The 13,269-nt window shown below is 61.3% G+C and overlaps 1 protein-coding gene across 1 annotated transcript; it reads right to left on the bottom strand.

Moving 5' to 3' along the window:
* Positions 1 to 3,001: 3,001 nt before the first annotated feature.
* IFI30 (IFI30 lysosomal thiol reductase) lies at positions 3,002 to 11,659 on the bottom strand. Its single transcript, XM_032782832.2, has 7 exons — positions 11,322 to 11,659; positions 8,053 to 8,235; positions 7,737 to 7,811; positions 6,838 to 6,933; positions 5,777 to 5,929; positions 4,484 to 4,552; positions 3,002 to 4,123 (listed from the first exon to the last, which is right to left on the bottom strand). Exons 1-7 carry the CDS (start codon positions 11,442 to 11,444, stop codon positions 4,070 to 4,072), a joined length of 753 nt encoding a protein of 250 aa, XP_032638723.1. The 5' UTR covers positions 11,445 to 11,659; the 3' UTR covers positions 3,002 to 4,069.
* Positions 11,660 to 13,269: the final 1,610 nt, after the last annotated feature.

Genomic DNA, 13,269 nt, shown 5'->3' on the forward strand with positions numbered 1-13,269 from the left:
TGGGAGACGGAGAGGGTGTCTTCCCATGAGCTGCCGGGCCCACAGCCCCACACCCACCCTGCGTCTTAGCACAGAGCACCAGCCTGCAGGGCCACACGTGCCTTAGGTTCCCCCCCCTCCCCACTTCAGCCCGAGGTTTGCATCTCCCCTTTGCGGTGAGGCTGTGTCTGCCACAGCCCCATGGTCCCCTGCCCCCACAAGTGTCCCATATCCCCGCCAGTCCGATATCCCCCCCCCCCCCCCGCCCAAAGCGCCCCCCCCGCACTCCCTCCCTCACGCTCCAAGCCCCTACGAGCGTGTCACAAGGTCCCCCGCCCCCGTCCCACACCCCTCTCTGGCCACAGCCCAATGCCCCCCCCCGCACTCCCTCCCTCCCTAGCCCCCATAAGCGTGTCACAAGGTCCCCGCCCCCCCAGTCCCACACACCCCCCACCCCACAGCCCAATGTCCCTCCGCACTCCTCCCTCCCTAGCCCCATACAGCGTGTCACAAGGTCCTCCCGCCCCCCCCAGTCCCACACACCCCCCCTCCCCACAGCCCAATGTCCCCTCCGCACTCCTCCCTCCTAGCCCCATACAGCGTGTCACAAGGTCCCCGCCCCCCCGTCCCATACCCCCTCCCCACAGCCCAAGCCCCCCCCACACTCCTCCCTCCCTAGCCCCATACAGCGGTCACAAGGTCCTCCCGCCCCCCCGTCCCACAGCCCCCCCTCCCCACAGCCAATGCCCCCGCCCTGCATCTCCTCCTCCCTAGCCCCATACAACCGTGTCACAAGGTCCTCCCGCCCCCCGGTCCCATACCCCCCGCCACAGCCATGCCCCCCGGCAGCGTCGACAAGGTCCCTCCCCCAGAAGTGTCACGTGCCCCGCAGCCCCATGCCCCCCAGTGTATGAAATGCTCTATCAACAACCGGTGCGAAGTGCAGCTGTCGGGCCCCGGGGGGGGGGGGGCGCAGCTGTCCACCCGACCCCCACCCGGCCTGACCTTTGCCCCTGGAGCCGCAGGTCCCGTCGCCTGAGTCGGCTCCCTTCAGCCCCGCGCCGGCCCGCGTATTCCGCCTGCCGACACGTGAGTGGGAGCCGACGGGGGCCGAGTCACGTAACGGAGCTTCGCCTTCAGCTTCCGGGGATGTGGGCCCAGTACGGCTACCGAGGCGGAGTAGGCCGCGGTGCCGTCAGCGGCCATGACAGCTACCGAGGCGGAAGTGCCGGTGGCCGGCGGCAGCCTGGCACTACTCGCGGGAGTTGTTTCTGGCGCGGGTGCCTCGTGCCTTCTCCCTCAACGCTTCTCGCGCGGGGAGGGGGTCGATAAAGCGCCCCCCGCCCACCGCGCCCCTCACGTCGGCTTCCTCCGCGCCCCGGCCCGTCGTGCCGGGCAGCGGCCGAGCACGGGCGGCCGCTGGGCTCTGTGCCCCCCCCACTACTGCCCCCCCGCCGAGGCTCTGGCCCCCCCCAGCGGCTTCTTGCCCCCCCCAGCTACTGCCCCCCCCGCCAGGGCTCTGTGCCCCACCCCCAGCTACTGCCCCGCCAGCGGCTCTGTGCCCCCCCAGCTACTGCCCCCCCCCCGCCAGGCTTCTGTGCCCCCGCCCAGCTACTGCCCCCCCGCCCCCCAGAGCTCTGTGCCCCCCAGCTACTGCCCCCCGCCCGGGGCTCTGTGCCCCCACCCCCAGCTACTGCCCCCCCTCCAGGCTCTGTGCCCCCCCCCAGCTTCTGCCCCCCGCCTCCCAGGGCTCTGTGCCCCTCGCCCGAGGCTCTGTGCCCCCCCGCCCAGCTTCTGCCCCCCACCGAGCTCTGTGCCCCCCCCCGCACCAGGCTCTGGCCAGCTTCAGGCCCCTGCTCTGCCCCCCTCCCCACCACACCAGCTTCTCCGCTCCACCCGAGGCTCTGTCCCTCGCTGCCACCCAGCTTTAACCCCCAGAGGGGCTCTGTGCCCCCCCCAGGGACCCCCAGCACAGGAGGGCACGGCCCCCAGGCAGTGGACGTTCGTGGGCTCACAGCCCTGTCTGGGCAGCTGGTCGGGTGCGCACCAGGCCCCGTTATGGAGCTGGCTTGGCCTCGCCCATGACAGTCACAGGGCATCACCGCACAGCGGCCTGCACTTCTTCCCATGCACCCACTCCTGCCCCCCCTCTGCCCACACACTGCTGGGCGAAGCACCTGGCCACACACCTCCATGGGTGCTTTGGAGTCCCCGAGAAGTGTTCAGCTTTTCCTTCCAGGTTCTGCCATTTGGGTTCCCCTCTTGTAACCAGTTTCTGGGTTGCCCAGTGCCTTCTCCTTCCACCCCCTCTCACACATGCCTCACTTCCCTTCCTGGGGCCATGGATGGGGAAGTAAGCAGCCAAAGGGGTACACAGGGGTCCCCCTCTCTCCTAGTGTTCCTTCAAGGGGTTCCCTGACTAAGCTGTGCAGTGCTAGGGCCTAGGCCTGGTCAGCAGCTTAGCCTCAGTTGGCAAGACCTTGTGAAAAGCCCAGTAGAAGGCAGTGGCCCCCTGCCTCAAGTCACTTGGGCTCAGCAGCTACCACCACAGGGGTTAGGCAAATACAAAGCTACTGTAATAAAACCACAGGGAACTCGTGACAGCACTTAAATAGGCTGAGCATTTCCTGAGCTCAGTCCTGTGGAAGTTCCCCGAGGCACAGAGAAGGCATCTGGCCCCCAGAGCTGGGTCTCTGCTCCCTCCCTGGTCCAGGCTTCCTACAGCACTGTTTGGCCATGCCACAGAGAAAAGCATCTCCCCCGGGGGAGCTTCCAAGAGCCCCTCTTTAGCCAAAAGCTAATGCCCACGTTTGTGATAACCATGAGCAAGGTGCCTCCCCAGCCTGTGGGTGAAATGAGAGCAGCTGCACCCGAGCGAAATCCTTTGTTACATTGCCCCTGTGTAGCCATGGCACTAGTGTCCCCACATCAGCCTTGCCCATCGCCCCTCCTTCCACCCCCAGCCCTAGGCTCAGGGGTAGATGCAGGAGAGTCCCAAAATGAGAGAGAACTAGGCCAGGAAGTTACTCAATAGATTCATTTGCAGGAAGGCCATTCCTCTCCTGAGGCCCAAGAATCGGCATTTGTGACATCAATACAATTAGAGCAATTAGAAGGGAATGTGCAACAGGCTGGGGAGGGCAAGGCCCTGGTCTGTTTGTGTGAAGGGAGGATGGGGCCTAGTGACAGGACCATTTCCTGGAAGGGCTAATGAGCTGAGGTCATGGAGACATCACTGTTCGGAGGGGCCGGTGGAGCAGTATGGGCAAAGGTTCAGGTGTCAGTCACCAGATCAGCAAAGCAAATGTAGCGCATCCCCCAAGATTTGCTGCGCGTAAGCTTTGTCCCCCGCTGGTCACAGCACCCTACAAGCTGCACAGCGTAAGGCAAGATCCGCAACCAGTCATGCTGGTGCCCAAGCCCGGGGCAAAGCAGGGCAGGTGTGGGGTCCCATTCCTGGTTTGGAATGTCTGCTGTTCGAGGTGCAGGTTCCAGCCCAGGGATGGGGCAGCTCCCCGGAGAGTGAGCCAGAATGTGGCCTCCCTTATTTAATCTCTACAGAGATCTGGAGAGGCCAGAGGCCAGGGCTGAGTGAGTCAGAGAGTTCCTTGATGTGGACAGTTCCTGTGTATTCAACACACTGGCCTAGATATCTGGCAGCCCTTCCAGGCCCATGCTGCCAAGCTGCTCAGCCAGGCTGCCTACTGGAGTCAGGGTGACCAGCTGCCTCTCTCCAGCACAACCTGCTCTTTTAACAACCATCCTGCTGCTGCTCTCCCTGATTACAGGCTGGGCTCTCCCCAGCCCAGCTCCTGGTGCTGACATCTTGCGTGAAGAGACCCTTCGAATTCCCATGTCCAGATTCAAACCATCGTGTGCCTGTTCTCCCATCAACCCCCTGCTCATAACTGAACTGCCCCCACCTGCAGCAGAAGTTACTGAGCATGAGCCTAGAGCTGACATCATCATACCAGGCACAAATAGATCCCCTGCTGCTGTGGCTGGCTGCTCACCCCAATGGCAAGGCCAGGCAATGGAGTGCAGGGAGCAGCCCCAGGCTGGGGGTTAAGTTAGGTGAGAGACTCGGTCTTCAGAGGAGCTGGGACTCAGCCCCCGCGTCTTTGCAGGCATCTGGCTTTTCACCCTGCAAAGACAGAGATTGATCAGGGACCCTCATGACACAGGGAGGGGCGTAGAGAGGAAACAGCTGCAGAGCCGGATCGCTGAAGCCCTAACAGCCTGCTCCCCTCACCTCCAGCCATGGAGGCTCCCAGCCAGGGAGGCAAGCAGGGTAGAGCTGCTTGTTCTTTGGGCAGGCAGTGCAACAGCTAGTCGAGCAATTTCACCAGCAGAGGGGTGTCCCCGAATCTGGCTAGTGGGCAAGTGCTGGCCGAGGTGCTAGTGCAGCTCATTGCCCAGAGCCTGGGGAGCAGGGTACTGTGACTGTGCTGCACTGAGAACTGCTGCCCACACAGGGCTGAATGCATTACCAGGGTCCACTCACCGTGTACATCTCACAAACCATCTTGAACAGAGCAGTTTGGGCTCGCGCCTGGAGAGCGTCCGTATGTTTCTGAGCAGGAGAGAGAAAGGGTAAATCTGTGTCAGCGGCTGGACAAGCCATTCCCAGGCTCAGCCACTGGCCGGAGAAAGCAGGCAGGTGCTCAGTAATTCCTCCAGGAGTGTTTTGCTTGGGCTGCTGCCTGGAACGCAAGTGACAGCTCTGCAGCACTTCGCTCCCACCGTACAGGATGAGATGGAGTGAGATCAGATGGTGCTACCTGGCTGCGTCAGTCACTGCCTGCATGGTGCCCTCAGCATTCACCTGGGGCCCTGTTTCTTTGAGCAGCTGCAGAATGGATGTGTTTCTTGTCAGCACAAAACCAGGGCTTGTGTCTGAGCAGAGTGCAGCCTCTTGGGGGCTGTGGCCTGGGTACAGAACATGCAGCCTGCCAGGGAATGCCAGCGTGAACTCTCCTTGTGGCCAAGGCCAAGTCCATTGTGCCCATGGGGGATATTGGTCACACCTGGGCCAAGTGGGTACGATGTGTTACCTGAGCAGAACGGCAGCATCAGACCCCCACTTGGCCCAGGTGGAAGTGATGGTTCGTGGTGTCAGGCAGGGGAGTGCCACGCCTCAAGCAGGATGGGCTTAAAGGGACACAGCAGAACTGTATGCAGGGAGCTCACACTGCACCTGGCTGGAGCCATGAACTTGAATCAGAGGGGCTGAACAGATTCACCCCAAAGCAAGTGGACCATTTCCTGCCCCTTTGTCTTCACTGCAGGGGAACCAAAGGCAGCCAGAAGAGGCTCATGCAAGCAGCAGCCGCAGGGCCTGGCTGCTGAGATAAAGCATTTCCTCAAAGAGTTGGCAACAACTTTAACCCTTCGCTTCACCACAAAGTCAGGTTCTGTGGGTGCTTCTCAGAGCAATTTATTCCCTCCCACAATGCATTGCACTCAAGTCACCTATCCCAGCTAGATACCAGGTGCATGGGCTTCTTAGCATGAACAGGCATGTGCTTTGGGATGCTGTAACATGTGGCTCTGTGTGGGCCTGCAAGAGACTGGTCTTCTGGCTATGAGACCCACCAACCGCCCTGCATTATCAGTGTTCTCAAGGGCAGCAGGCCTGGGTTCTGGAGCTGAAGGTCATAGGTTCTAGCCCCTGCTTCCCATGGACTCTACACTGAACCTCTGGCTCTGGTTGCCGCCCACTGATTCATTGTGTGGAAATGCCCATGGGCCCTGCCAGCATTTCAGCAGGAAGGCCATGAGGCACCATGTCACTTACCCCATTGACGAGGATCCACGGCACATAGTTATGGGGTGGCTTGAGGGCATCGGTCAGTTCAGCATTGTGATGCATCAGCTTGTTCCCCAGATCTCCTGTCACGCATGACTTGATCTCAGCCAGCTGGACAGTTGGGGCATAGACCTGCAGGCACTGGGAGAGGAGGAGTCGTCAGAACCAGTGCAGAGAGCTGGTTACCCAATCCCCCACCACACAGGAAGGCTAAGGCCAGGGGCTCTTATCTGTTCTGAACTCATTAACCCACAGTGCAGCCTGGCAGCAGGAGGAGCCCTGGGACTCAGCCAGTTCCAGAGGCAAAACACTTCACCCCCTGCTCCCCTGCATAATGCTAGAGTCTCCAGAGTATGTCCCAGTTCACCTGCTACCCGGGCAGGGCCAGTTCTAACGTTTTTGCCACCCCAAGCAAAAAAAAAAAAAAAGAAACGCCGCCATAACCCCCCCCGAGCACTGCCGTATCCCCCCCGAGTGCCGCGCCACCATAACACTCTCCTGAGCACTGCGCCACACTGCCGAAACAAAAACAAAAAAACCCTTGAGCGCAGCCCCGCCGACCAAAAAAATAAAGCCCTAGCACCCCCCACCACCCCAAGATTGGCCATCCCTTACAAGGTGCTGCCCCAAGCATGTGCTTGGCCAGCTGATGCCTGGAGCCAACCCTGCACCTGGTCCTCACACCTGCAGAGCAGCTGCGGAGTGAGGGAAGGTGCCTGGTGGCAGCACAGCGGGGAAAGCGTCTTCATAGACCACGTGGGATGGCTGAGGCACGGCTAGAAATGGACGTGGCCTTGTCACTAAGTTGCCAATGGCTACAGCCGGGTGTCCCACCAGACACAGACTGGAGAGACAGACTGGCAGGAAATGCCAGCCCCTCCGGGCGCTGGGTCAAGACACTTGATTGGACCTGGGCAGGGGAACAAGGGGCAAGTGGAAGGGGCATTACTGTGGGGTGGATGCAGAGACCAGCTGGCTGAGGCGGCTCCCCCAGGACTTGAACCCATGGAGTTTTATAGCTCTGGGCCCGCCCAGTGCTGCCAACGTACAGCTTCAAGATTCTCGACCACAGAGCCCGCCGATTCCATGCAGAAGATCACAAGGAAAGACTGAAAGAAATCGTTCAGCTGGTACATCAGGCAGGTCTGGAAGAGCAGGGCAAGCCACAATGTTAGTGCCCCGAGCCCAGCAGGAATGCGAGCAGGAGCCCTGCCTGAACAGCCGACAGAGGCTGTGCCCCTGGGGGTTCTCCAGCCAGCAGAGGCCAACATGACCAGCTTCTCCTCCTAGGGTGAGAGGAATGGCTGCAGGGGGAGCCCCACACTTCACTGTCAACAGGGAAAGTCCTATGGAGTCCTGTCCCCTAGGCGAGACTACACTGAGAGGCCCATAATGGGGCAGATGAGGGGCAACCCCTCCTCCCCCAATCCACTATCTGTGGAAGGCCCCGAGGAAGGTGTTGCTGCTCTCTGACGTTCACCCCGAGATGTCCTGGCTGACACGCACCCTCCCCATGGATCACACCTGGGTGCCCAGCTCCTGATGTCAGCGCAGCTGCCCACGTGGTTCGTGGACTCTGCCCTGCAGGGCAAGGGGCCTCCTTGCTCCTTCTCTTGTGCCAATGAAGATGTGAAACTCAGCAGTCCAGTGTCACATGGTGACTGTGCTGAGGCCACACAGGGGACAGGGCCTAATTCCATCCCAGGGTAGTTCAGTAGCAGAGCTCAGGCAGATCTCACCATGGCCCCACCTCTGGGCCAGAGACCAGGGAGCCGTGCCCCCTCCTCCCCCACCCCAAGCACAGCTAACGAGTCCAAGTTGTCCCTGGCTCAGTGACATGGGGATGGGGTAGTGGGTCCCATCACCTAACCAGGAGCCACTGTCTCCTTCCACCCCACTATCCTGCACCCCCTCCCCTTCTTAATGCCATGCCTGGGCCAAGCCTCACCTCGATCATGTTCCCCCTGCACTCCGCTTCACCATGCTGGCATGTGAACTGCCATTTCCCGCTGACATTCTTCTCCTGCAAGGGAAACCAAGTCAGAGCCTAAGGTAACACTACCCCTCCCCCCGTGCCACCGGAGCACTCACTGTTCCCTCTCACCCCACAGCGTGTGCCCCACACCCCCTGCCAGGATCAGGGCTGTGGGGGAGGGAAGACCAGGCTATGGGGACAGAAGAGTGGTGCAGCCCCGGCCCTTGGCTCAAATTGGGGTGCAGGTCCCTTTCCCCCACCCTCTGCAGCCGGCAGCACTGACGCTTACCTGGGCATTTCCGTATGGCACCAGCGTGATGTTCATGATGTCACTGAGCATCACCCACGTGGGGAAGAGCTGGGTGACCAGGAACCCGCGGCAGCCCGGGCACAGGCTCTCGTAATACAGGCTCAGTGACACAGGGTTGGCTGCCTGGGGGCGGTGGTAGAATTTGGGGCATAGCTTCTCCACCTGCGGGCAGAGAAAGATACGGGGGAGGGGAGCGATGAGCAGCATGGTTGGGATAGACAGAACCAGGCCTGGCACAGACCCCGGACCGGCTGTGCCGCCTCAGGACTGGACCTGCCCCAAAGAGCAGCCCAGAGCTCTGGTTCTGGCTCTGTTACAGACAAACTCAAAGTGCACAAGGGAGTCATGAGCCTCCCAGGGCACGCGGAGGATAAACCTGGCCCCACTGGGAGGCTCCATAGTGCTGCAGCAGCTACTGTGCTTAACCAGCTTATGGAATGGCCAGCGAGGGACCTGGGGACAAAGTGCCTTCCCCAGAGGTGCTGGACTGACTGGACGAGGTGTCACGTTACTGTTTAAATAGGAACCAAGTGTGCTGGTGCCGACAGGGGCAGCGAGGGTCCCTGACGGAGGACTTTGCTCTGCCTGGGCTCTGGCCTCCAGCCTAGCTTGTTTGTACTTGAGCGAACAGAGCAGGGAGACCTGCCAGCCCTCCCCACGGAGCCAGGCCAGAAGGGAAGTGAAACAGGACGCCGGGGTTTTCAGCTGCAGCAGACTCTGACACACCAAGCAGCCACTGAGGCTTTCCAAGGTGATTTCCTCAATCTACTTGGTTCAAATGTGCAAGTCCACACCCTCCGGAAGGATTCGGGGTCCAGAACACTCGAGGGCTCTTTTCCTTCTGGGTCTGGGCACGCATCCTGGCCCCTGGACTCTCTCCTGCTTCAACGTCCCATCAGGCCCAGTGCCAACTTCTGTTCAATGGGCCAAATCCAACCCAGCAACTGGAGTGTTAGCAGACAAGCCTGTCAGCAACACATGGCAGAGCCTGGATCCCGTTGCCAGGCCAGGCCTGCGGGTTCCACAGGGGTAGACCCCGGCACTCTGGCTCCCATCGCCAGGCCGGGCCTGCGGGGCCCATAGGGACAGACCCCGGCACTCTGGCTCCCATCGCCAGGCCAGGCCTGCGGGTTCCACAGGGACAGACACCAGGGCTCTGGCTCCCGTCACCAGGCCGGGCCTGTGGCGTCCCCAGAGCTCTGGCTCCCATCGCCAGGCTGGGCCTGCGGGGCCCCTGGGGCTCTGGTTCCTGTTGACAAGCCAGGTCTGGGGGGTCCCCGGGGCTCTAGTTCCAGTTGGCAGGCCGGGCCTGCAGGACCCACGGGGATAGACCCCGGGGCTCTAGCGCCCGTCGCCAGGCCGGGCCTGCACAGTCCACAAGGACAGACCCCAGGGCTCTAGCTCCTGTCGACAGGCTGGGCCTGCAGGACCCATGGGAATAGATCCCAGGACTCTAGCGCCCATCGCCAGGCCGGGCCTGTGGGCTCCCCAGGGCTCAGGCTCCCGTTGACAGGCCAGGCCTGGGGGGTCCCTGGGGCTCTAGCTCCAGTTGCCAGGCCGGGCCTGCAGGACCCACGGGGATAGACCCCGGGGCTCTAGCACCCGTCGCCAGGCCGAGCCTGCAGGGTCCACAAGGACAGACCCCAGGGCTCTAGCGCCCGTTGCCAAACTGAGCCTGTGGGGCTCAGGGACCAAAGTTGAGAGTTTGGGGCAGCGCTGGGTCGGGACTGCCAGTTTCTCAGCCCTGCACTCTGAAGCCCAAGCAGTGGCTGTGGTTGTGCAGCTTCAGGCCCTGCTCCCGCTCCGGAATGGGAGGCTATTAATGGCTGCTCAGAGAGGCAGAAAAAGCAGAAGTATCACCAATGCCCCCACACAGCTGGATGGGGTGAGGGCAGAGCAGGCAAGAGCCATGGCAATGGTGTGGGGACAGAAATCAGGAGCTGCACCACAGCAGCTCTCCCATGGGGATGGCAGATGGACCAGGGCCCGAGCTGGCAACTCTGGAGACGCGTGCTCTCCCTTGAGCCAAGGACCAGGGCCAGGTCCCCCTGCGTAGCAACCTCACGCAGCCCTGCAGGCTCTGGAGTTCAGTGCTGGATCTCTCTCCTGAGCCTGCCCACGTCAGGGAGGCCACAGCAGCTCTCCATGCGAGGCGCAGGGCCAGAATGCCCTGGAGCACCGAGCAGGGGCTACCCCCCACCCTGAGGCTCCCGCCGGCGCTGAAGGCCTGGGCTCAGCTCTGGAGGTGACCACGGACCGAGGAGTTACCCGGAGCTAGGATCTCTCCACCTTTTAGAAGCAAGAAAAACTGTTCAGCATCATGAAGAGATCATGATCCAGGCACTGCCAGCATGATGTCGTTAGGCCTGGGTCCCAGCCATGGGCAGGCACTGGCACTGCTATCACTGGAGCACAGGATAAAATCTTCCCACTGGGTAAAGAGCAGTGACCAGACACATGCTGGGCACAGCAGCTGCTGGGTCCCATGTACTACCCATGTGTTGGGGGGGGCGGGTGCAGGACAGCACTAGCTGCACGGTGCCAAGAGGAGCGCTGCTCCCACTGAGGCACAGGAGATGACAGTTAAGAGCTTGGATCCTGGTGCCTAGGTAGGGGGGTGATGGGCACACTCTAAGCCGGGCAGGCAGGCAGGCAGGCACTCAGGCTGGGGGGTAGGGGGTTCTCTCTCAGCCTTGTGCTTATTTTCCCTACTCAGCCCCTGTCCTGAAGCTCATGGGACTGCTGGGGCTGCTGCTGCAGTTTGCAGTGGGGAGCTAGCCCCTAGGGGCAAACCTTTCTCCCTTCCCCACACAGTGTCCAGGTGACACCTTCTCTTACGGACACTTCCACAGCACTGGAGCCCAGGGACCTGCGGACCGTGAGGCTGCTTGGGGCAGGTTGGGCCCAGTTCTTCCCTGCTGAGTGGGTTGTAAGACCCCATCCCCCAGGGGAAGGCGTCAGCAGGGAAAGCGAGGGGACAAGGGATGGGAAGGGACTTGCCGTGTCTCACGGTATCAGCAAGGACACGTACTGCCCCGATTCGCTGGGGGTCTGAGCCAGTTTCTCTGAGGTCAGGGTCACTGAGGGGGAAGCTCAGCTCGGCCTTGCTGTGAAAGGACCGAGTGGGTTCTCCTCTTTCCCAAGAGCAGAGAGGCAGCTGCTGCCAAACCCACAGGACAGAGCAGGGCAAGATGCCAGCTCTGCTTGGAGCTCCCTGGGGACAGGCTGCCCTGAGTCGTCCCTCTTACCTGGCAGGCCACGGCAATCTTCCAGGAGCTGCACAAGAGCCTGGGCGGATAGTTACAGGCTGGCAGGGAGTCCCCACCGCTCACAGCCCAGAGGGCCAGGGCAGCCAGCAGCCAGCAGCACATGGTGCGATCAGCCTGGAGGGGAGCCAGAGTGAGCAGAGCCGGGGAAGGAGCTGGGACTTTCAAGGCTCTCTGGTCCCGCCCTCGGCTGCCTGCCTGCCCAACTCAGCCTGTTCTTCCTCCTCCTGTGCCTGCCCCACCTTCCAGCTCAGCTCCTGCTACAACCGGAACCACAACCACATCTGGGCACCAGGGTTCAGTGGGGACAGAACAAGCCGTGCGCTGATCACCTCCTGCACACACCTTTCACTGTACAGGGGTAACACCTCAAAGCCCCGGGGAGGGGTCAGTGTGCTGGGTGCTGTACAAAGGAGCTCACAGTCTATGTGTAGGACGAGGGTGAGCGGGTGAGGCAGAAGTGGGACGGAGGTGAAGGCAGCAAGGCCCAGGAGGGCAGGACAGTGGCACTGTCGAGACCGACAAGGAGGGGCTCCCTCTGTCCCAGGGCAACATTGCCCGGAGCTGCCTGGCCCCCATTGTGCCTGTTGAAATCAGCAGCAGTCTCCTTGGAATGCACTGAGACCAGAAGGCTCCCTGGGCTGGGCTGGGGCCTACTCCATGGGGGGATTTGTTTGCACAGGAGGGTGCATCTACCTATAACCCACCCCTGGTGCCTCCTCGGTGCTCCCAGAGCCAAGGCTGTTTCCCAGGTGCCCTGTGTGGCAGACAGGCTTGGAGGCAGAAGCGGAGAGCTGGTGCCCCCCAGCTCAGGGAATCCATGCCCCGGAAGCTCTCAGCTCTGCATGCTGCATATTGGGGGCAGTCTGGCAGCAGAGGGATCTGCACAGCCACAGGCTCGGCCCCTCCCAATTAGATTACCCGACAGAGGCCCGTTTGAACTGGTGAGAAATCACAAGAGGCTAAGGAGGTTTCCAAGGCAGAACAGCTTTTGTTGGCACCCTGGCCACAGGCTCCCTGTGTGACTTGTCCAGCCCCCAGGTAGGCGGGTGGCCAGCTGTTGCTGAGGGCAGAGTGGAAAACGCCAGGCAAGCCTGGGTGCAGATCTATGCTGCGGTGGACACGGACACGCCCTGTGGCACAGCCAGTTCCATAGATAAAATACTCCGAGTTACTGTGCCCAATAGTCATGGGGAGACTTCTACATATGACCCCCACGCTGAGCCAACAGTCCCCCCTCCCTCTGCATTACCCTTAACGGTGCCTAAGGACACCAAGCCCCAGAAGTGCAGGTGCTTCCCATGGGACGTCACTGCGGCCAGCAGATTTTCATGAGAGATTTGAGGAACTTCCCACTTCCCGTTTCCAGGGAAAACCCAACAGCTGGCCACTTCCTGGCCTGTCGGTGGGGTCGGAGTCTCACAAGCTCCTCTCCCCGGGGGCCACATCTCCATCTGCTCACTAGGAAGAGCCTGGGGCACCAGCAGCCCCCAGTTAGAGATCCAGGGCCTAATGTACATGAGACTCAGTGACTTTCAGTGGGATTTGTGCTCCTGAATCCCTTGGGCGCTATGGGAAATCCATCCCATCACAAGCTGGCTGGGCACAAGAGCTTTCCACTGCCACAGGGCCTTGGATCCACATCCTACTGGGGGACACATGGAAGGAGCACATAACCCCATGCAGCCAACTGCGGGCATGCCTGGAGCTACAGGGCTGAACCCTGAGGGAAGTGTCTTTTTCTGGCAACTGACACCTCCTAAACAACTGGACAGGAATCTCCCTGCCAGAAGCACCTGGAGCCCTGCAGAGGCAGTGGGTGCTGCTTGCCAGAGAGCAAGCGGTGGGGAACTCCCACACTGGCCCAGTTTTACCTGCTGTTCTCTGAAGCATAGGTAACCAGCCAGCTCCTGCTCCAGAGTTCCCCTGT

This window comes from Chelonoidis abingdonii, chromosome 11 (assembly GCF_003597395.2).
Source record: "Chelonoidis abingdonii isolate Lonesome George chromosome 11, CheloAbing_2.0, whole genome shotgun sequence".
NCBI lineage: Eukaryota > Metazoa > Chordata > Testudines > Testudinidae > Chelonoidis > Chelonoidis abingdonii.